This window comes from Hippocampus comes, unplaced genomic scaffold, assembly GCF_001891065.2.
Source record: "Hippocampus comes isolate QL1 unplaced genomic scaffold, H_comes_QL1_v1.1 scaffold7, whole genome shotgun sequence".
NCBI classification, from domain to species: Eukaryota; Metazoa; Chordata; class Actinopteri; order Syngnathiformes; family Syngnathidae; genus Hippocampus; species Hippocampus comes.
The window spans coordinates 5676620-5697658 of record NW_017842060.1 but is presented as its reverse complement, the minus strand read 5'-3'; the positions used below and the strand labels follow the sequence as shown (position 1 = coordinate 5697658).

General features: G+C 42.3%; 2 protein-coding genes across 6 annotated transcripts; both read right to left on the bottom strand.

Annotated features, from left to right (window-relative positions):
- Positions 1-915: 915 nt before the first annotated feature.
- LOC109511118 (ADP-ribosylation factor-binding protein GGA3-like) lies at positions 916-10281 on the bottom strand. Of its 5 annotated transcripts, none has more exons than XM_019861891.1 (16): positions 9189-10281; positions 7765-7849; positions 7135-7210; positions 6531-6629; positions 5663-5786; positions 5481-5581; positions 5319-5399; positions 5078-5209; positions 4617-4821; positions 4363-4542; positions 3532-3578; positions 3342-3445; positions 3116-3249; positions 2682-2851; positions 2474-2584; positions 916-1470 (listed from the first exon to the last, which is right to left on the bottom strand). In XM_019861891.1, exons 1-16 carry the CDS (start codon positions 9349-9351, stop codon positions 1360-1362), a joined length of 1923 nt encoding a protein of 640 aa, XP_019717450.1. In that variant the 5' UTR covers positions 9352-10281; the 3' UTR covers positions 916-1359. The 5 variants fall into 5 exon arrangements, with proteins under 5 accessions (XP_019717450.1, XP_019717452.1, XP_019717453.1 ...); XM_019861893.1 differs by having other exon boundaries at positions 9041-10278; XM_019861894.1 differs by having other exon boundaries at positions 7135-7203; positions 9041-10278.
- A 447-nt stretch (positions 10282-10728) lies between these two features.
- ears2 (glutamyl-tRNA synthetase 2, mitochondrial) lies at positions 10729-15583 on the bottom strand. The gene is made up of 10 exons (XM_019861896.1): positions 15178-15583; positions 14523-14678; positions 14269-14458; positions 14023-14173; positions 13498-13819; positions 13300-13408; positions 12493-12646; positions 12237-12367; positions 12029-12164; positions 10729-11380 (listed from the first exon to the last, which is right to left on the bottom strand). The coding sequence occupies exons 1-10, from the start codon at positions 15362-15364 to the stop codon at positions 11285-11287; spliced, it is 1632 nt and encodes a 543-aa protein (XP_019717455.1). The 5' UTR covers positions 15365-15583; the 3' UTR covers positions 10729-11284.
- Between the last annotated feature and the right edge of the window lie 5456 nt (positions 15584-21039).

Genomic DNA, 21039 nt, shown 5'->3' with positions numbered 1-21039 from the left:
CCACCGCTCCCGACTCGGCCGAATAGAAACAGGCAAAAAAAAAAAAAAAGTGCAGAGAAAGTCAAGTCTGTCGTCTTGTGTTCACAAGTGTAAAGTGTGGCAGTACTGCACTGCCGAAAAGAAAAAACAAAAACAGTGTCATCACTAATGATTTGCAGGCAAGTTAATGACACCGGGTAATACTCACTCAGTAACCCGCCCACAAGGGGTTGCCAAGGTGACCCACAAGCGGAAACGAGCGGCAGCTCGTCGTCCGTGAAGCAATGGATTGTGGGTCCGGGCTCAAGGGTGTGATGGTCTTCCACAAGCCAACGTTTTTTTTTTTTGTAAAAAGACAAGTTTTGGGCACTTTATCACCTCTGTTACATAAATGTACATAACAAACATGTATTTTAATCTTCTGATGTCATAAAAGAAATACGATCAATCGAGTTGAACTATTTTTACCTTTTTGCCAGTGACTTACAAAAGTCGAGTTAAGAAGCAATTCCAAGTTCAAAGCAATTGAATTTTTGTCGTTGTAAAATAATCGCATCTACAATGTCATTAAATATAATTGTGTGGAACTGTTTGACAAGAAAAAAAAAGAATATATGTCAACATTTTTTAATATGAGCGTTCAAGCAAGTATGGATATAAAATGAGAGGGGTCCTGGCTGGTCCAACAATAAAATAGCCCACTGAAGGAAAAAAACAACAGAGCCTCTACTCTTCGAAATACAAATGTTAAAAAAAAAAAATTTAAAAAGCAACATGATTTTGAATTTTATTTTATGGCAAAATTAACATAAAAATTGTCAGCAGGTTAATTAGTTGATTTGATTATTGATTGTATTTTTTTTTGTTTGGCTAATTGACAAATATTGCTTTCCCGAGTCAGCATTATTTACCATGTGAACTGATTAAACAGTTTCGACGGTGAACACTGATCTGGTCTTGTTTTATTCACAGTTAGTTATTCATGGAGACAGATAAGGCTTCAGATGCAAAATACAAAGTACATAATTGGCACGATGGAGCCTGAATAATTCCAACAACACTAAATGACACAAAAAAAATGCATAGATAAAATGGTATCTTTTTTTTTCTTTTTTTTTTTTACCAAAAAACAAATCAGCACCTGCAGTTTCAGGACTAATTTCAAAGCGCCCTTCTTATGACATGATGGAGAATGTTACAAAAGTATTGAAAAGCGTGACAGGCCGAATAAGGGAGAAAAGTCTCAACATTTGGATGCATATAAAAGTCCCCATTGTGATTTTGAGGCTCTTGAAGCTTACGAGCCCGTGAGCGTGTTGGTTTGAGAGAGACGGAGTGGGAGTGAATGTGTGTTTGTGTGTCTGGATGCGCGTGGTGTTTTCAGCAGCCAATCACAGACGTCCAGTCCGGCAAGTTTTGTATCTCTCCGATGTCATTCAGCTGTTGGCGTCCGTGTGTCAGAGTGAGCTTGTAGCGCAGGCGCATTTTACACTGAGGAGGCAAAGATCCAGACATGAAATGAGCCCGGCACGGTGCACAACTCCGCCACGGTTGAGCAATTATTGCGGAACTCTGTGGAGTCGTTTTTAATGTGTCCAGTCTACCAACTGAGAAATATGGAGAAAAATATTGCATTTACCATATCTTCCGCACTACAAGCCACACCTTAAAAGCATTAAATTTTCTCAAAAGCTGACAGGTGTGCCTTATAACCTGATGCGCTTTGTGTATGGATCAATATTCTGATTTCTCAGACGAAGTATTTTAAATGTTCTTTCTGTAAAGCGCCAATTGTGAAAGCTCTATAAAGCTGTATTGTATTGTATTCCCTTTAGCGTAGCTCCATCTAGTGGATGCATAACACAACCGCAGCCACTATTGTAGCTTCTATTCTATGCGCCCTGTCATGCGGTGCACCCTAGATATGAAAACAGTTCATTGAAGGTGCGCCTTATACTCCGAAGTGCCTTATAGTGCAGAAAATACGGTACTCAAATATTTTTGGTGTAATGCCACTATAATAGCAGATTTAGGCAAAGGAAGCAGGAAATTAAAATAAAAAGTGGGCATGGCTGAAGAAAGAAAGGGGCTAATGAAAGAAAAAGGCAGCAAAAGATGGATGGAAGGATACAGGCCATGAAGGAAGGCAAAACAGCAAGTTTAAGTGACTGAACGAAGGGTGGAAGGATGCATGAATACCAAAATCGGCTGTGATGGAGAGGAGGAAATGAAGGAAATAGAAGAGGAGGTTGAAGCGAACGAAAAGACGCTTGAATAAAAAGAAGGTCTGAAGGAAGGATGCCAGAAAGAGCCCTTAAAATTTGATTAAAAAGAATTCAATAATGTTATTGTAAAAATGCAGCTGTCCAAATAAAGGCCTTGCCCCCCAAAAATGCCTCTGCCAACACGAGGAACTACGATATCATCTCATTGGCTGACGAGTTCATCATTGTATCTCAAAAACGAAAACCAAAAAAAAAAGATAAAAACTAACCTTGTGCGGATTAGCTAACAGGATGACCTGGGCAATGGCAGGCGGAGGCTGCAGGGGGTTGTATGGTGGCAGATGTGTTGTTGATGAGGGTTGAAGTTTCACCGACATCGTCTGCAGGACAAAAAAACAAACAAACAAACAAAAAAAAAAACAGGAAGTTGACAGTAGGCTCATCACTTGATGACTTTGGTGTTTGAGGTGTTTTCACCTTCGGGACAGCAGCTTGAAACACGAAATGTTTCACGTCCAGGGAGGAAGTGTTCACCGCGGATATGACGACCACGGCGACGTCAGGATGACCGGGAGGCGAGTCCCTGGTGAAATGAAGCGAGATGCGAATGCCGCCCTGGTCGTATATGGTGATAGGCTTCAGCTGACCTGTGAAAAAGAAGGAGAGCAAGACTTACATCAACATGTGGGGCATCAAGAAAAAGACAAAAAGAAAAGACTCGCACATATATCGTGAAAAGAAAAAAAGAATGACTGATTAAGTGCAGGTCAGTTAAATACACTTGACATACAGTTGAATACATTTTTTTTTCAGTTCGATTTCTAACTGTTTAATACTTGTGACCTGTGGCCATCTGTCCGCTTGAAAAATCAAACGTGACCCTTCAGCGCCCAAGCCAGCTATTGACGTACTAGACTTGATGGTTTCCATGGGAACAAAGATATTTTTCAGCACATGCTGCGGACAAGAGCCGTCTTCCGAAGGTGCCGGAGGGTGAGGGGGACTTGAGTCAGATCCTGAACTTGTGAACTGTTGATCCTGTGACCTGACCGGAAGCAAAAAAAAAAAAAAAGTGACAACGGCACAAAAAATTCAACTTGTCATGTACAGAAAAGTGTCATGTCTTGGTTTCGTCACCATATGTTGTTTTCATTTGATGAAGAAGAACCATTATCCCCGCATCCACGGGCTCTCAGCAAGGGGCCCCTTTGCTCATTTGTTGGATCGACTGCTCCGTTGAGCTGTGGGAAAGATATGGATTTTTTCACCCAACAAACATTACATTAAAGCCTTGAACTTCCTTGATCAGTCCCGTTCTAAATCTCACCTGCATCAGCTCGTCACAATACGACTTTGGAGACAAAAGAAGTAACTCTGGAAACAAAAGGGGATGACAACGTTACACGTGCGTCAGTGGCTTGAGTGCATAAGACTGTTAAAGGCCACACTCAGAGGGACGTTGCCTGAGCCAGTAACAAATTCCACTGACTATAACCTGCGAGTATAGGACATCTTGGACTGGGTACTGTTCGCCTCGATTCTTGAAGACAACATCTTGCGGGAAGTGACTCCAAAACCGGTCCAATTTAAAGTTTACAAAGTATAACAAATGGAATCAGCAATATATCAGGACAATTTACAGCGCTTGGGTTTCAATGGTCAAATGGTTAATGACATGTCATGATAGCACTTGAGCAGGGGTGTCAAACTCATTTTTGTCATGGGCCACATTTTAGTTACTGTTTCCCTTGGAGGGCTGTTATGACTGAAAACATTAAAAAAAAAAAAAAGTCAATGATAATGGTTCATTCAACTATTGTTTAAGTTATGTCTCTAATGTATTAAATATGAGAATTTTAAATTTTGGTAGAGATTTTAGTAAGCATCATGGAAGTTGACATGTTAGATTTGCTTTCGCGGGCCACATAAAATGATGTGGCGGGCCACATCTGGCCCCATGGCCTTGAGTTTGACACCTGCGCACTAGAGGGTGAATTTGGGCCCCCTTGTGGACACATTTAACAGGGTCTTCAAGGATGGTGAACAGTGGAGAAAGTGAGAAATGATCACGGGTATTCAAAGAAATGTGCAGCAAATTGCCCGGTTGACTTCAGTTGGCTTCGCCACAGTTCGGGAGAGGAAAAAAATGCGGCCGTGCCTGATTGCGGAGTGCTCTGCAAAGCCGCAGAGTTGCAGGTGCTTTCCCTAAAAGAGGAGAAGACAGGCGAGGAGGAGGCGAACGACAAAGGCGAGTCAGCTTTCCTGTCTGTCTGAGGCGAGTCCAGAGCCGAGAGGTCGATGAGGTGGTAGCTCTTGATCTCTTGGGTCCTTGTGGGAACTACAATAAGAACATTCGGTCATACAATCAAAAATAAAATTACATCAGCAAATCACTCATTTGTGTGGGCTCACTCTTATTTTTTGGCGTCACCGCTTCTTCACTTTTACTTCTTCGGTTACACTCTCGCCCCCCCGTTCGCTCCTTGTAGGCGTTCACCGCCAGCGTGAGTTCGTCGTTGGCCGCCAGGATCTGCGTCAGTGCCTCGTCGTCATCCACCGTGTCGCTAGCCAGCCGGAAAAGGCTCGGCCTCAGCCGCTCGCAGCTCTTATACAGGTCCTGAAATATACAAAACATCATTGTTCAATATTAACAGTCGGTAAAAAAGGAGCTGATGTTTTGGAGCGGAATTTTCGATTCTTTTGGACTGACGACTGATACCCTCATGGGGGGTACACACTAAGCAGCCAGAGATAAATACAAAAGCCGTGACAAAGATTCGAATTTTTAAAAAATGCTAACACTCGCCTTTTATTCTCAGAATTTGGATTCTGTTCTCGTGTTGCATTGTGATGGAGAAGATTAGTAATGTTACCTTTAATTCATCAGTGGGCTGTAAAGGTGCTTCAGTGTGCTCATCCAACATCTCTCTGAGCTGCTTGGTGCTGCTTTCCACCGCCTTTAGAGTGGTTTCACGCTTGGTTGCTTTCTCCGCTTTCTCCTCCTCCTAACATACACACAGAAAAATGATTCGTTGTTTAACAAAAAAAAAAAAAAAAAAAAAAGAAAAAGTGACAATGCGCTGTATGGCATCCATCCTTCGTATGAGGTCTCACCTCTTTCATTGTGCTTTTAATGAGCCTGTTAGCAGTCTCCAAGTCTTCGGGACGTCGGCTTTTTAATAATCTGGCAAGGAGCTGGAGGAAAGAAAATAAGAAGGGCGACTATTGTAGTGATGGCGGAAACCGCACACAGCACATCAATGTTCACCTACACACCGTCGCCTTGTCCTCTTGGTCAAACACGGAGTCGGTGGCTCGTTGAGGTGGAGGGGCCATGATGACTTTATCTGGTAGCTTGGGATCCTTTTTGATGACCCCTAAAAAAAAGGCACATTGTAATAGAGGACGCTTAAATAAAAAAAAAAAAAAAAATTAAAAGTGAGGCAACTTCAGAGTACCTTGTTTCTTGAGCATGGAATAGGCGTCCTGAATTTTGGTTTCCTCTTTGAGCCACTGTGTCCAACCGTAAAGAACCTGAGTCAGCCTATCTTTAACCGTCTGGGCAGTCCACGAACCAAAGTACTGTACAGAGGAAGTTGAGTGAGTCAAAACAAAACTGACAGAAGAACCACATTGAGAGCTGAATGCCCTGAAGTCAGACTTCATTCATTTTTGATGTGTGGAGTTTTAAAGTGAACTTTTAACTGGGAATGGCAATACTTAGCTTGACGCAAACAGTTGGCCTCTCTTGTTTGCTAGGGCTTAATGATTGTGATAATTGTGATATTTTTTTTCCCCCTTCAATATTGCGATTACCATTGAATATGCAATTTTTTTAAAGATTATCTTCCATGTATTTTTTTGAACACAAACAATAAATTAATCTGCATTACAATAAATAGTATCAGATGTATGTGTGTGCTAAAATGAAGTCAAATATGGCATAAATTAACAGGAAAAACAATTTGTTTACAAATAATACATGGGAGTTCCAAATTGCAGCCTTTGTGATTTAAAAATTGCATTCCGGTACATTGCGATGTCGATTTGAATTTGATTAATTGTCCAGCCCTACAATATGCCAAAGTAGATGCTTGTTGTCTTTTTGCACCCGTCATTTAATGCTCGAAAATCATCATATCACTGTTTATATCTGGAAAAACTGCGAAATTGGATCACTCGTAATTCAATGTACCGCTGTACTTCTATTTCCAAGAATTTGCTTTTTTAAAAAATGCTTTCAAAGAAAGGAACTCAACCAGCATCCCAAAACGCATTGTTTCCCACCTTACGGGTTCGACCGACATCCGAGCACCAGCCTCTTACCTTTGGCGACAACACTTTGATGAGCTCGTTGAGGAATCGAAACTTAGCTGCTTCGCCGCGGAACCTCTTGCCACAGTTGTTCATGCACGCCTCGAGAACCTGGGAACAAAGCAGCCACGAGAGCCGTGTCGCTGGATGTCACATGAGGAGGGGGTCAGAAGATCCAGCGAGTGACACTTAAAGTGGAACGACAGCGTGGTGTACGGATGGCCAACAAAAATCCAGCGTATTTCCCCCAACGTGTGATACAAGTTAGTCGCGCATTTTTATTCTCAGGCCCATTGCTATGTAGAAATAGAAGGCAAGGGTTCCATGTGTGCCGGAAACTCTCCTTCCCATATCCCATTGAAACTTCAGTGTCCGCATGTGAACAACAACGTCGATGATATTAGGTCTTTCCAGATAATATCGTTTATGCAATTTTGGAAAAAAAGGAGGCATTTATTTGTCTTAAATAGATGATGAACTCTGAGAGTAACTGGGGCGTACAATCTTTGCACAAATAGCCTCCAACGCATCATTGTGATGCCATCTCCATAGTAATTCTAAACAACCCGCTGAAGTGCTTTACATCCCAAAATACGCTGGGATTTTGGTTACTTACAGTCAGAGCTTGAAGAGCCTCTTTTTCTTGAGGAGACTGGATTTTATGAGCAAGAAGGCTGAGAGCGACCTGTGGACTGACATGAACAAAATAAGATAGACCATACTGTCAAATGTAGCAGACATGCCAACAGTATTAAAAACAGCAACAGTTAGCCTTTCCAAATATCGGATTAATCAAATCAAATACATTCAAAAGACTTTATTGTCATTCTATCAATAAAAATGTAAGAACAATATGTAAGGCTGCCGTAGTGGTACGAAGTTCACTTTTGTTTTTTCCCCATCTGTTGTATGCATTCACATGCTCTATCATTTCACTTGTTCAAAATGTCGCTCTTAGTTGTTCAAAGGCGCTGGTCGAGCACTGTTAAGCTCAGGACGGAAGCCTCAATGTCGTGGTGGATAGAAAACCTACCCACACAGATTGATGACTGAGAATCTACACAGACATGTCAAAGAAGAACGTCGGTGGGATTTGCTCCTCACACATGGATGGGAAGTCATAACAGCAATATGACAACATGACTGTGAGGAAACATGGTTGCGTTTCAACCGTGAACCTGAATTTGCTGTGTTAAAAAGTTCAACATCAACAGCAGTTTAGACCTCATTTCAATACTCTGCTCACCCATCAGTCTCCTGGTTGACCGATTGAAAGAAGGCCTGGATGCAGTCCCATCTGTCCTCCTGGTTGGTCGGGTCCGTGGCCCGATCTGGACAAGAGCAAAGTGTTCAAACGTGACACTGAGGTGATCATAGGGCAATTATAACTCAGTCAAAAAATAGATTATCATTCCCTCCAATGATAATGATATTGCATTTGATCAAAAATTGAATACAGATTTATGTAAAATATTTTACATTTAACAAGACACATTTATTAACGGTGTTGATGTTTCTAATCATGTATTATATGATTGCTACTCTTGGTCTTAAATTATTGTGAATCAGTGACGAACAGTCAGTGCAACATATGATGAGATGGTGTTGAATGACCAAGTGACACTGCTGACTCAAGTGACAACATTGTTTCATTTTATTTGTCATTTCAAAACACGGTGGCCCGGTGGGGTTGACCAGTTAGCACGTCTGCCTCACATAACCCGGCCCAGCAGGAATTCGCCAGAATGTCCAGGTTACTTACTCCAGGCCTGGTCCAGGGAATGTTGTTATTTTTATACTCATTTGGCTTTAACCTTGTTTCAGGCAATCAGATGCCAGTGATATTTGCATTTTTTATGTTAAAAAACACAGCCTAATAGAATGAAAGAAAATAAATTTTGAGTTGCGTCTTGTTTTAAGGTGAGTTCACCATTCTGGCAAATTCTACTTCTATTAATAAATCACTTGCTCGAGAAAATGTTTCACACATTAGGCTCTTGTCTTAAGTTAGTTCTTGGGTAAATCGCAGTTACTACTTTACCAGTGTTGTTTATGGGAGGGGTCGGGGGGGAATCCAATTTAGTGGTTTAACTCTTGTTCATTTCAAGCGAGTAAAAACACAATTCACCAAAATTGGAATTTAACACATGGGCATTGCTCTCTAACAGAAACAAAATTACTTTCGAAGACATCGAGTACACAGCCATTCGCCCGTTACCTAACTTGAGTTGAAGTGAGATCTGATTTCACATAGTCGTGTTATATTTAGAGGTATCTTGAACTTATTAATTGGGTATGATGATTGCCTTTGACAAAATCTTTCAAAAACAAAAATCAACGTTCACCCGTCTTTCGCGACCACAAAGTGCACGCGTTAAATGAACCAACTTCCTGTTACAAGCGTCTTCTGTTTCCACCAACATTTTCACGACAACACAACTATTGATAATAAACACGTGAGATAAATCAAATTGCTCAGGTTGTTCGTGGCAATCAAATAGTCAAATAAAAACATGCTTTACAGGGATGTCACGAGACGCGACGTGCGCAGAGCAGAAGCCATCAGGGGATACGTTCACTGACATTGCGTCAAAACTGAAATGCGAAGCGCCAAGGGAACCAAAGTCAACCAAAACTGAGTCGATAAACCTTCGAGTGCGGTCTACTCACTCAGCAATAAGTCTAAAGTTGGATGGCTGTCGTCGTTCGCCATAGCCGCTTTTCTGTTGGTGCACGTCCGGTAGTTGTCGACGTGTGTGAGAAGTGTCACTTGGGGAAAAGCGAAGATGTCAAACTGGCTGGCCCGCGACGACACGTGACACTTAGACCGCATTCATTCGTCACACGTTGTGTACACACACAAGTTGGCCTACTGTGCAAGTCTTTCCTTCGTACACAATCTATATTGAATTTAACCACTACCTGAACTTTTAACTATCCAGTACAGGGTCCTTGGTTTGCGAAGGAGTTGCGGTGGGGACGCCTATGTACGTAAGCCGGAACGCGCCGTAGTCTTTGACTATCCTAATGTAAGGCAGTAGTGAAGTCCAATAAATACATGGTCGGCGAACTGAACAAAAAGTTGCCACGGAAAAATTAAGGATGCTCAGAAAGAAGGTAGATAGGAGCCAACAAAGGAAGGACACCAAAGAAGGATATAGGGTGAAAACAAGGATGGTTGGTATGAAAGGATGCGAGATAGTGAAGAGAGAACAAAGGATGTGTGAAAGGAAGGAAATCGGGAGGAAGGATGGAAGGAAAGAAAGGGATGGGTCAATGAATAAAAGGAAGGACTGACAGAAGGAAAAGTGCAAGAAAGGAAAGAATGGAGGAAGTAAAGTAGGCATGTAGGAATTAGTTGGAAGTGTGAAAGGTAGCATGGAGAGCAGTGATTTTAGGGGAAAGAAGCGATGAGGGGAAAAATGTATGTATGAAAGGAAAGTTGAATAAGGAAGGATGGAAGGTCATTTGGCAGGGATGACAGCTGGTCGCAAGGAAAGAATGAAAGGAAGAAGGAAAGTTAAAGGACGTAAGAATTAGGGTTGATGTATGAAAACAAGGAAAGGAGGAGTAAGGATGGATGCAAGTAAGAAAGGGAGGATAGACGGCAAGGAAGATGGGAGAAATAAATCTGGAATTATAGTTGTTGGTACGTGAATGAGTGGTGAACAGTTCAGGGTGTACCCCGCCTATCGCCCGAAGACCACTGGAATAGGCTCAGCACGCCCACAACGCTCGTGAGGATAAAGAGGTTCGGATGATGGATGGATGGATGGTATGAAAGAAAGGAAAATGTAATTAAAGAAGATAAGATAAGATAAGCCTTTATTTGTCCCGCAATGGGGAAATTTACAGAAAGAAGGGAGGGAGGATGGTAGCAAGGAAGGAACCAAGGATGATTAAAGTAAGGGTGATAGGTCAGAAGGAAGAGAGAAGGCAGGAATAAAAAAAAATGATGGAAAAGTGAGGAAGGAATGAAAGGACAGAAGAAAGGAAGGGATGTTAAGAATTAGGGGTGGATGTATGAAATGAAGGAAGGAAGGAAAGAGGGGCGGATGAAGGACAGAATGGAGGAAAGGAGAAGAGGTAACCAAGAATGTATGAAAGGAAGGATAAAAATAAGAAGAATAGATGAAAAAAGGAGGGAGGGGACATGAAAGGAAGCACACAAGGAAGATGCAAAAAAAAACCCAATTAAGTCACTGCATACAGTCCACATCCATCCATCCGTTTTCTTCCGATTATCTGAGATCACATCACGGGGCAGCAGCTTGTGTAAGAAGCTCAGACTTCCCTCTCCACAGCCACTTCGTCCAGCTCTTCCAGGGGATTCGGAGACGTTCCCAAACCAACCAGGAGACAGTCTGTCGAGTCCAGTGTGTTGAGTCGTCCCCGTGGCCTCCTCCCGACGGGAGGCGCCCAGGAGGCCTCCTGATGAGATGCCCGAGCCACCTCATCTGCCAATACTACTCACACACTAGTCACATGCTCCTTTTAGTTCCTTTGTTGGTTTCGGGCAAAGGCAGCTCCATTCCTGATTATATCTTACAGCTTCAAAACTGCAATTTGTATACACTCGTGACTGACTACTGTAAACAAGCCGCGGCAAATTGCAAACACACGAGTTCACTGTTGCACGTGAAAGATGACAACTTTGCTACTTCAATCAGCAATTTGGTTTGCTTGCGTCACAGTCAGCGTCAGTCAAAAGCTCTGACGCCAAAGTCTCATCCTGGAGAAAGGACCTTGTGGCTGTTCCGGAATAGCTAACTGGTCTCATCAAGCAGAAGAAGCTTCTGCAATCGATGGATGGTCTCCGCAGGCCCCAAAGCCACCATCATTTCCACGACGCTGGGTCCTTGCTGTAAGGCCAGGAAAAAGCAAATGAAAACATGAATACCAAACATAATCAATTAAAAATCCACTTCCTCTTTGCGTTTTGTCACTCTGGCAGCTGAGTAAGGGTAGGAATTCTATGATTGTCATCAGAAATGCGTTATCTAAGGGCAACCTTGAATGGGAACTAGACTTTTAAGTGTCTGTATAAGCATACAGTCACCCCTTGCTATATCGCGGACCACTTTTTACGGGTCAGTACATTGCCAATATTCTTTTTTTTTCTTTCTTTTTTTCAACTGTATTTTCCTACCCGCACTGTTTACTGCAGACTCAGGTCGCAATAAGTGTGAGCTAGGAACAAACAAAATTAGTTTCCACATTCCAAAAATGATGTTAGGTTTATTGGTCATTTTCAATTGTCCTCAGTTGTGAATCTGAGTGTGAATGTTGATTTGTCTATGTGTGCCCTGCAATTGACTCGGAACCAGTCCAGAGTGTACCCCGCCTCTTGCTTGAAGTCAGCAGGCTCCACTGGAGCTCACTCGGGACACATAATGAGTATAAGCAGGAGAGAAAATGGTGGAAAGGATGTCTCCTTTCAAGCCATGGCAAGAACAAAAAAAAATAGCAAAACTAACATATCTATGTTTTGTACAAACGTGTTAATTTACCTGCAGTCCGCTGAGAGTCAACCGTAAAAGCCTCATCACGTCTCTGTATTTGGTACTCTTGGTCTGCTTGGCCAGCGTCTTCAAATCTTTGCTAATTTGATCCACGGCAGCTGCCTCTCCTCGTTCTTCTGCTAATCTGAAAAGATATTCGCGTCACTTTGCGAGAGTAGTGCTACTCCTAGGTGAGCTTGCTATTAAAAGCGCATACTTAAGCGCCATTGTGGCGATCTGCCGGGCCTCCGTGGAGAGTGCTGCCACCTGTTGACTGGAAAAGGAAGGACGCACCCATAGGTACGAGTAAACAGGACTTACTAGCTCCCGCAGAGAGGATATGTGACCCTGCAGAGAGGTAGAGAATAATTTCAATATGACTGGAAAACCAACTTTGCGGAACAGACACAAGTTGAACATTTTATCTTGTGGTGGTGGTCAGCAAGATCGTATGGCAAGAACAAACAGGTTACCTTTCGTAAGTGTAGAACCCGCCTGATATAATCATCATGCAGGACGTCTTCATCCTGGATCTCAGAAATGTAGGCCTGTCTGATTTGTTCCTGAAGATCCTTTATCAGAAGATTACATTGCTGCTCATCTTCAATATGATGCTGCAGGTGGATTCTGGGGGAGGAAAAAAAAAAAAGATACGATTGTGACTGTTTGCAATGCCCCCTCATTTTGTCATCTCTTATATGCTACATGTCAATGAGGGATGTGTGTGTGTAAACTGGATCTCCCTAAATGTTTAATATTGAACTAAAATTCAACTCAAAGCAAAGTGCTGTATGTCAATACAAATCAAACATAAAACACAATAAAAATAAATAAATAAATATGTAAATAACATATTCCTTTATAACACAAAAAACATAAGCATATATCACACATCGCTACTTCTGGTTGTGCTTGTGTTTGGCAATCGGTTCACTGCATGCACCGGATCTACACACACCAAGTGACATGTAATTTGTGGCTTGGTGAGGAAGTGCTGCATTCAAGAGTGAAAATGTCAGGCTTTCTCTCCCCTCTGTCTCTTCTTGATTGGCTTTCTTTTCAGAATTGGAAGAAGAGCCCCTTCAATAATAATTTCAAGTGTGGTGAAATTCTTCATCTTTTTTTAATATTTTGATAGAATGTCAGGGACCTTTTAGTAAGACGCCAAGGAACTGTTTGTTTTAAATGATGGAAAAGAAAAACTGAATATGAAGACAAAGAATGAAAGTTTTGGTGTTGTTTAAGACTTTTTTGTAACTAATAAACCAAGAGTAACTCACTTGTTGAACTCTGGAAGCTTTTCAAGGTCAAGCAGAGCAGAATGCGTTGTGATCTTGGAAGGGTTAAACTCGGATATCAGCTCATCTATTGTTCGTCCCACTCGATTGCCTACCAGGCACAATTCAAATTCGTTGGTACCGCATGATTACTGTAAAGGTGACGCAAGCACACGCCCCACTTAACAATTTACCACTCACTGCTGAATCCCGAGCCGCAGTTGGTGGTGATGTCCAGAAGAGCCTCCGGCAGGACGCCATCTCTCTGGAATTTCTGGATGAATATGTCCCCCTGCCTCTTGGATAGTTTGCTGCCGTCCTTGTTGGTCAGCAGTGGCAGGTGTCCGAAGGCGGGCGGCTGCCATCCGAGGGCCCGGTACATAAGGAGGTGCTTGGATGTGGAGATTAGCCACTCGGAGCCCCGAAGTACATGGCTGATCCTCATGTGGTGATCGTCTACTATGTTAGCGAGGTGGTAGGTGGGGAAACCGTCTGCCTTTATAACCACGGGGTCACCCTCCACCTGCAATAGTGATACTTTATCTATGAAATTGTAATTTTTTTTTCTATTATGTTTTGAGAAAAAAAAATGGTGGTCAGCCAATGAGGCCATTTGAAAAGTTTAGTGTTCAAAGTGTAAACTTACTGCAATTTAGGGTGATTATCCTTGAAAAAGTGACAAGTCATCACTACCGATGTGTCTAAAACTGTAACCGAGTGCTCTACCTGTGCCACCTCGTGACGATTCCACCCAAAGATGAGATCCTGAAAGGACTCCACTCCCTCCTCGAGACGGAACCGAATGACATGGGGCGCTGCCTGGGCCAGCTTTTCCTGGACCTGCTCACCTCGAAGGTGTCGACACCGGTTGTCATACCTGAGGAGGGAAAAAGTCAAATACCGGAAATGCCAAAGATACGTTGTGTCCTGTTGTGAGTCGGTGAGAATGACGTGATAGAGCTACAGTATAACCTGGGAGTCTGTCCTGTCCTCAGGGCTTCTTTTTTGAGCAGCTCCAGCCTTTGAGGGCTGCAGAAACAGTGGTAAGCGTGGCCTCCGTCCACCATCTGTGAGGCTGCCTGTCTATAAAGCTCCAATCTTTTTGACTGAAGGTACGGACCCAGCGGCCCGCCTCGGCCTGGACTCTCATCTGGAGGTATACCTAGAGTACAAAATCAGCCTTGAAACATGTTTTATGTCTTGCTGACATCACACTTTTGTCCTACCTGCCCACTCTAACATTTCTTCTATGACCTCAGCAGCCCCTGGTACCAGCCTGCTTTGATCAGTGTCCTCCAGACGCAGGACAAACGCCCCGCCATACTTTTTGGCAAAGATGTAATTGTAGAGAGCCGTGCGAAGACCTCCAAGGTGCAAGAAACCTGCAAAGAACAAGACATTAAAGTGATTATCTCAGGGTATTTATTGCCTAGAAAAAGAAAACAGAAAAAAGGTCACAGTGGCACAACGGAACTAACTCAAGTCATCAATCTACTTATGAGCCAAAGGGCCTAATCTATCAGTAACAACTGTGCCAAGGGCAACCCTCACAATACACGCCGAAAGTCACAACGAGTCACAATAATGTCAAATTTACCGGTAAGACGTCCTAAAATGTGACAATATACGAAAAATAGCAGCCCAGTACATACAAGGAAATAAAGTCACACAAAAACACTAAAATTAATAAAGTTAATGAAGACTCACGAAAAAACAAACATTGGAAAACATTTTCAGTAACAACTTTTTTAAAAAACGAGAATGCTGTAAAAACGTTTACGTTTATAAAGCTAATAATTAGAAGATGTCATATTCCTACTACGACAGACCTCGCAGCAGCTCACTAGCATTTTTTTACCTCAGGGTTTGGACCGACCTTACCTGTCGGACTTGGGGCGAACCTCACCCGTACATCGCCCCCAGCCGTCGTGGCGTGTCGTCTGCTGAAAGCGCAGTCAGGCAGGCGTTTCGTCCGCCGTTTTGTGGCGGAAGCGGAGCAATGAAAGTCCCCGAGAGTGACCGTCCGGTTCAGGTACCAACGGCACGTCCTGAGCCACGACCATGACATATTGACTTGGGGACGCTCTGTGGGTCACAACGGTGACGAAAGGGCGCTTTTTTTAACGTGTCTATCCAAAAAACGAAAAGTTCAATTCGGTCATTCGGTCACCCGACGCTTTTTTAAAAAAGCATTGAATAAAACATTCTATCCATTTTGAAAGAGGATGATTTTCACACTGTTGATGAGGCTGCGAATACACCGGTCAAACATTGAAATGTGATTGGCTGATTATCTTCTTCGGTAAACTCCGTTTCGTTGTCTGCTTTTATTACTGCCACATAGCGGTGAAACGAATCACTTCATCCGATGGCTCTGCATCTTCTCAGGTCACAAATTGTCAGCGCTTTACCGTCACCTGTTAATCTGAAATGATCGCTCCTTTGGTTACACTCCCGCCCCCCCAAAAAACAAAAAACTTAGATTTTTACACTCTTTGTATTTAACCCCAAAAATTTGAGCTTTTGTTTAACAAAGTGGAAAGTAGTGGCAAGTAAATTTTTAACTATTGTCCAATTTTTATTAAGAGATTTGGTGATTGTTCTGAAACTGGTTAAAACTATTTTGCAAAAAGCTAGAAGGACCTAAGACATCATTAGTGAAAAAATGCCGCTCAATTGAACATCACCACAGGTACTCGTGAATGACTTAATAGGAATCTCATTTACAGGTATGTGATGATCCCCCAGAATCTTATCAGAGCTTTTAATAGGCCCAAAAGCAAAGGTAAAGATGAGTAAGTGATTAGTTACATTAGTTAATTGGTTTTGTAAGAAACACGTTTTGAATGACAAGTCTTAATAATTTATTGTTAATTACTCTGCGGACACCGAACTTTACTGCTCATACAATTTACAAAAAGTAACAGTCATTTCGATTGGCTATCAAACACAGTTGGATGAATTAATGCCATTGTTTTTTCAGTTAGTTAACTTTATTCACCTTTCCCATTTATTCTCCTCTGCTGTCTTTGAAGCCTCATTCAAACCAGTTTGACCAGATTTGTTGGCACAGCGCTGGCATGTGTGCGTACGCTTTAATCCAAAGTCTTCGTGACAGAATAGGCTAATTCCTCCCTCACCATTATAAACTGCTTATTATATTTCATGACTCCGCTTCACATGTGAAACAATGTGTTGTGAATAAGCAGCACGTAATTAGCACTCACATAGCTAGCTAGATAGATAGATAGATAGACACCCACACATTTAAGCAAATGTATTATAAATAAACAAAACAAGACATCTGAATGACCAAAAGGTTTGGCTGTGTGCTTAGGGTCGTCGTCCTGTTGGAAGATAAACCTTCGCCCCAGTCTGAGGTCCTGAGCACTCTGGGGCAGGTTCTCATTCGGGACGTCTTTGTAAATTATTGCATTCATCTTTCCCTCAATCCTGACGAGTCGCCCAGTTCCGGATGAAAACCAACCTCACAGCGTGATGCTACCAACACCATGCTAAACTGTAAGGATGGTTTTGGTCAGGTGATGAGTTGTGCCCGGTTTCATCCTAACGTGCCAAAGAATTCAAACTTTGTCTCATCAGACCCGAGAATTTTCTTTCACATGATTTGAGAGTCCTTCAGGTGCCTATTTCAAACTCCAGGAGTGGCTTCCGTCTGACCACTCTACCACCTCTACCACTGAGGCCTGATCGGTGGAGTCCTGCAGAGATGGTTGTTCTTCCGGAAGGTTCTCCTCTCTCCACAGAAGACCGCCGGGGCTCTGACAGAGAGTCTATTCTGTCTCGGAAGTCGAGAGAAAATTCCTTTGACGTCGTGCTTGGTTAGTGCTCTTTCTGTCATGTATGGGACCTTATACGGTATAGACAGGTGTGTGCCTTTCCAAATCATGTCCAATCAACCAAATGTATTCCATTTGAATGAGTCTGTAATATAAAGTGTAAAAAGTGAATCCAACACACACGCGCGCACACACACACACACACAATAGCCACAGCCGGGCCAAGCTGCACAGGTCCAATACTTTGACTACTGGGGAAACAATGTCAGCCGCTACATCTTCTGCTGGCACTCCCTGCGGTTGTGTCGAGCTCGGAATAACTGCTGCTCGCAATGAAAGAGCAATAAGTGATGATATTCTCTCGGCCCCGTTGTACAAAAATGACCGTCATACATCTGCAGGAAGTGAGAGGATAGCTGATCGTTAGCAATGAATCGATGATTACTTTGGCAGATGCTTTCAAAGCTCGCCGCCTTGGGCAGTTTGGAGACTTCAAGAGCCAAGAGCTTGCTTGCGACGTCGCCCCACCCACTGGCATTTCAAAGTGCTCGGCAGCCAAAGGAAGAAACAGGCCATGGCATTTCAGCTATGAAGACTAATAAGCTTTCGTTCCCAGCCAACATGAGCAAATTAAAGCAAATGTAAGAGCCGTGTTTTTATTGCAACATTAAAAGCTGTTATTCTTTGTATCCATTAACTGTATTTTCTTTCGTACCCGGGGTCTCTAATTCGCGAGCCCCAACGCTGAAGATGCTGCTTTATTGTTTGGGTCATGTGCAGGACACTTGCCGAAACGGTCTGTGAGAAGTCTCGCAAAATAATGTGGCAACAATGCCTTAAAATTGAATTATTTAACGTTGGTCTTCCATTTTGCATCTTTCCTCACATTAGTGGCCCTCACCAGAGAGCACCAAGCATCTATTAGGCATAAGGCATTTATTAGTCTCTAGCTTTTATTTGCATAATTTCAAAAGAAGTAATATAATTCATGGCAATATTAAATAATGCGATAAGTTGAAATATATGTTCCACAAAAAAATGAGTGGGTCCAAACCAAGCATTACATATAAAATAGTAGTTGAATTACTTATACCATTTGATTGGACTACGTAATTCAATGCAGTGCATGGATACAGTGATAATGACGAACTAGTTATGTCGTTCCAAGTTTGCAGCCCAAGGGGAAAAAAAAAAACAATTGGAAAATATAAAACATACAAACATAAAACAAAATCCAATAATTAAAAAGCATGCGAGTAAAACAAGTGTAACTAAGCCAAAGGTCTCACACACACACACAAACACACACACACACACACACACACACACACACACACACACACACGAAAGTGTGGGGCAATAGTGGAATGACTAATTAGGGTAAGAGAGTCAGTGTGAGACAGTTAGTCGTATTAGGTCATTGCGAGTTAGCTATCTTATGAAGGAAGACGACAAAGAGGAACTCAAACAAAGAATTGCAGTGACTGGCAAAAAAAGAGAACTATGCTAAATAAAACAGTAAAAGTAAATTAAAAACGTGGCTCTTTGTTCCATTTTTGCTCTGATTTTTGACCCCCAATATCAGCCTTTGAAAAAGCATCCTCTTTGGGCCGCTGGATTAATTGTGCCGTCTGCTCGGCTGATCAAGATGGTGCGCGTTCATACCAAATGTAACATAACTCAAATCAAAACTGTAAAAATAATTTTCATGACCGAAATAAAATTAAACAAAAAGAAAATGCTTTTAAAAGCATTGGCGGGTCCCAAAAATGTTGAAATGTTGAATATTTTAATTCATTTAATATCAAACATAATTTTTCAAGGTTCATTTTAAATGTAAATACTCTATTTCGGTATTGCTTTATGTCCATACAGAACAAGGAAGGTCAGTCATTTGAAAATTGACGTTGCTTCATTACAGAATTGTTAGAATCAGTCCTCAAATACTCTACATATTTTGAAAAACTAAAACTAATACTGAAACCAATAAAAACTAAATTAAGCATTTAAAAAAAAAAACAACTTAATAAAAACTGCCATAAACCTGCTCTGGGAAACTAATTAAAACTAACTGAAATTAAACAACAAAATTCAAAATGAAATAAAAGCCAACTATACTGAAAAATCCAAAATTATTACAACCCCAGTGAACACACTTCGTACATTATCCTCTCAAACGGTGTCATAATGATTCCGTAATAATTGTAAAATTGACTTCCTTGACTTATTCACTATCTCTTCCGCCATTTCCTAATTGTCTTCAACCACGACAGCCCTTTTTACCCTGGGCAGAAAAACGACAGCGCCCCGGTATCCAGTGTGCCCATATTTGGATGAAAAGTAGACCGCACCTTGACATGATGTAACTTTCTCCTGCAGCTTTGTGTTGCCATGATGATTGCAAAGGATGGAGCAACTTGCGAGACAAGTCCCATAAAGACATTCAAAAGATCAATTGTATTTTGCTGGAAGGAGGCGGTTCGCAATGGCATGCTGTGCCCTGCTAAGTGCAGTGTGAAAAGGGTTTAGGTCAAATGGAGGTGACGTTGGCCTCAAGGTGAGAGGCTTGTCGTCGAGCTGCATTCAGAGCGAGGCGCAGCATATTCCTATCTCTTAGATTAAAGAAGAGTGACATTCTTTAGGTAAAAACAAATCAATGGATGGATAAATAAATAAAATAACCCTGGGCGGAAATATGCCACAAATCAGACAGCTTTACTCATCCTTAACTATTTATATTGATTATCAAACAATTCAAACAAAAACTGGAGTCGCTTTTAAGTCTTATTTCATGCACGCTAGCGTCCACTATTGGCCAGCTAGCACCTCCCTTTATCTTAACGCTTTCATGCACCAATAATGACAACCTGTAACCCGATAACAGGATAAGTTGTCCAATGTAGTAACCGTTGTCCCTGAAAGGGTTAAGTTACACCTGGTCAAACGTTTCAAAAAGATTTAATGACGGCAATACTGAAAGCCACAGGCCACAAATGAAATTGACCGACTCGACGCAAAGACACTCAAGCGTACATAAGCACAAGAAAATAAAGCATCGAGAAGACGCGACAAAACGTGAGCAAGTTACCATCATCGATTACTCCCGTTGTTAGTCATAGCATATGATTGACACCCTTTGCAATGCATTGGGGCGGAAAAAATTACACCCAAAAAATTACACCTGATAAGCATTAAATATGCATAAATAGGTGTAAAATTGATTCGGCCTCCCTGTATGGAGTTTGCATGTTCTCACCGTGCCTGTGTGGGTTTTCTCTGGGTACTCAGGTTTCCTCTCACATTCTAAAAACATGCATGGCAAGTTAATGGAACACTCTAAATTGTCCCTAGGTGTGGGTGTAAGCGTGGATGGTTGTTCGTCTCTGTGTGAATGGAGGTGCAAAATGGGGAAGAAAAAAAAAATCCTGTGAATATGCGGGTGCCAAACCACAAGTATGCGCTGTCGATTTTTCCATCCATCCATTTTTCTGACTTGCTTATCCTCACGAGGGTGGCGGGGGATGCTGCAGCCTATCCCATTTTTCTGACTTGCTTATCCTCACGAGGGTGGCAGGGGATGCTGCAGCCTATCCCAGCTTTCTTCAGACACGAGGCAGTGTACACCCTGCCAACTAATTGCAGGGCGTTATCCCAGCTGTCTTCAGACACTAGGCAGTGTACACCCTGCCAACTAATCGCAGGGCGCACATAAGTGAACAACCATCCACGCTGGCACTCACACCTACGGGAAAATTTAAAGTGCTCCATTAACCTGCCACACATGTTTTTGGAATGTGGGAGATGCCAACTCCACACAGGAACGCTGCAGCCAGAATCGAACAGTGCACCTCTGCACTGTGAGGCCGACGCGCTAACCAGTCGACCACGGGGACGGTAGAATTTTTTTTTGTAGCCCGTAAATTATGCCATTAGACAATAAAAT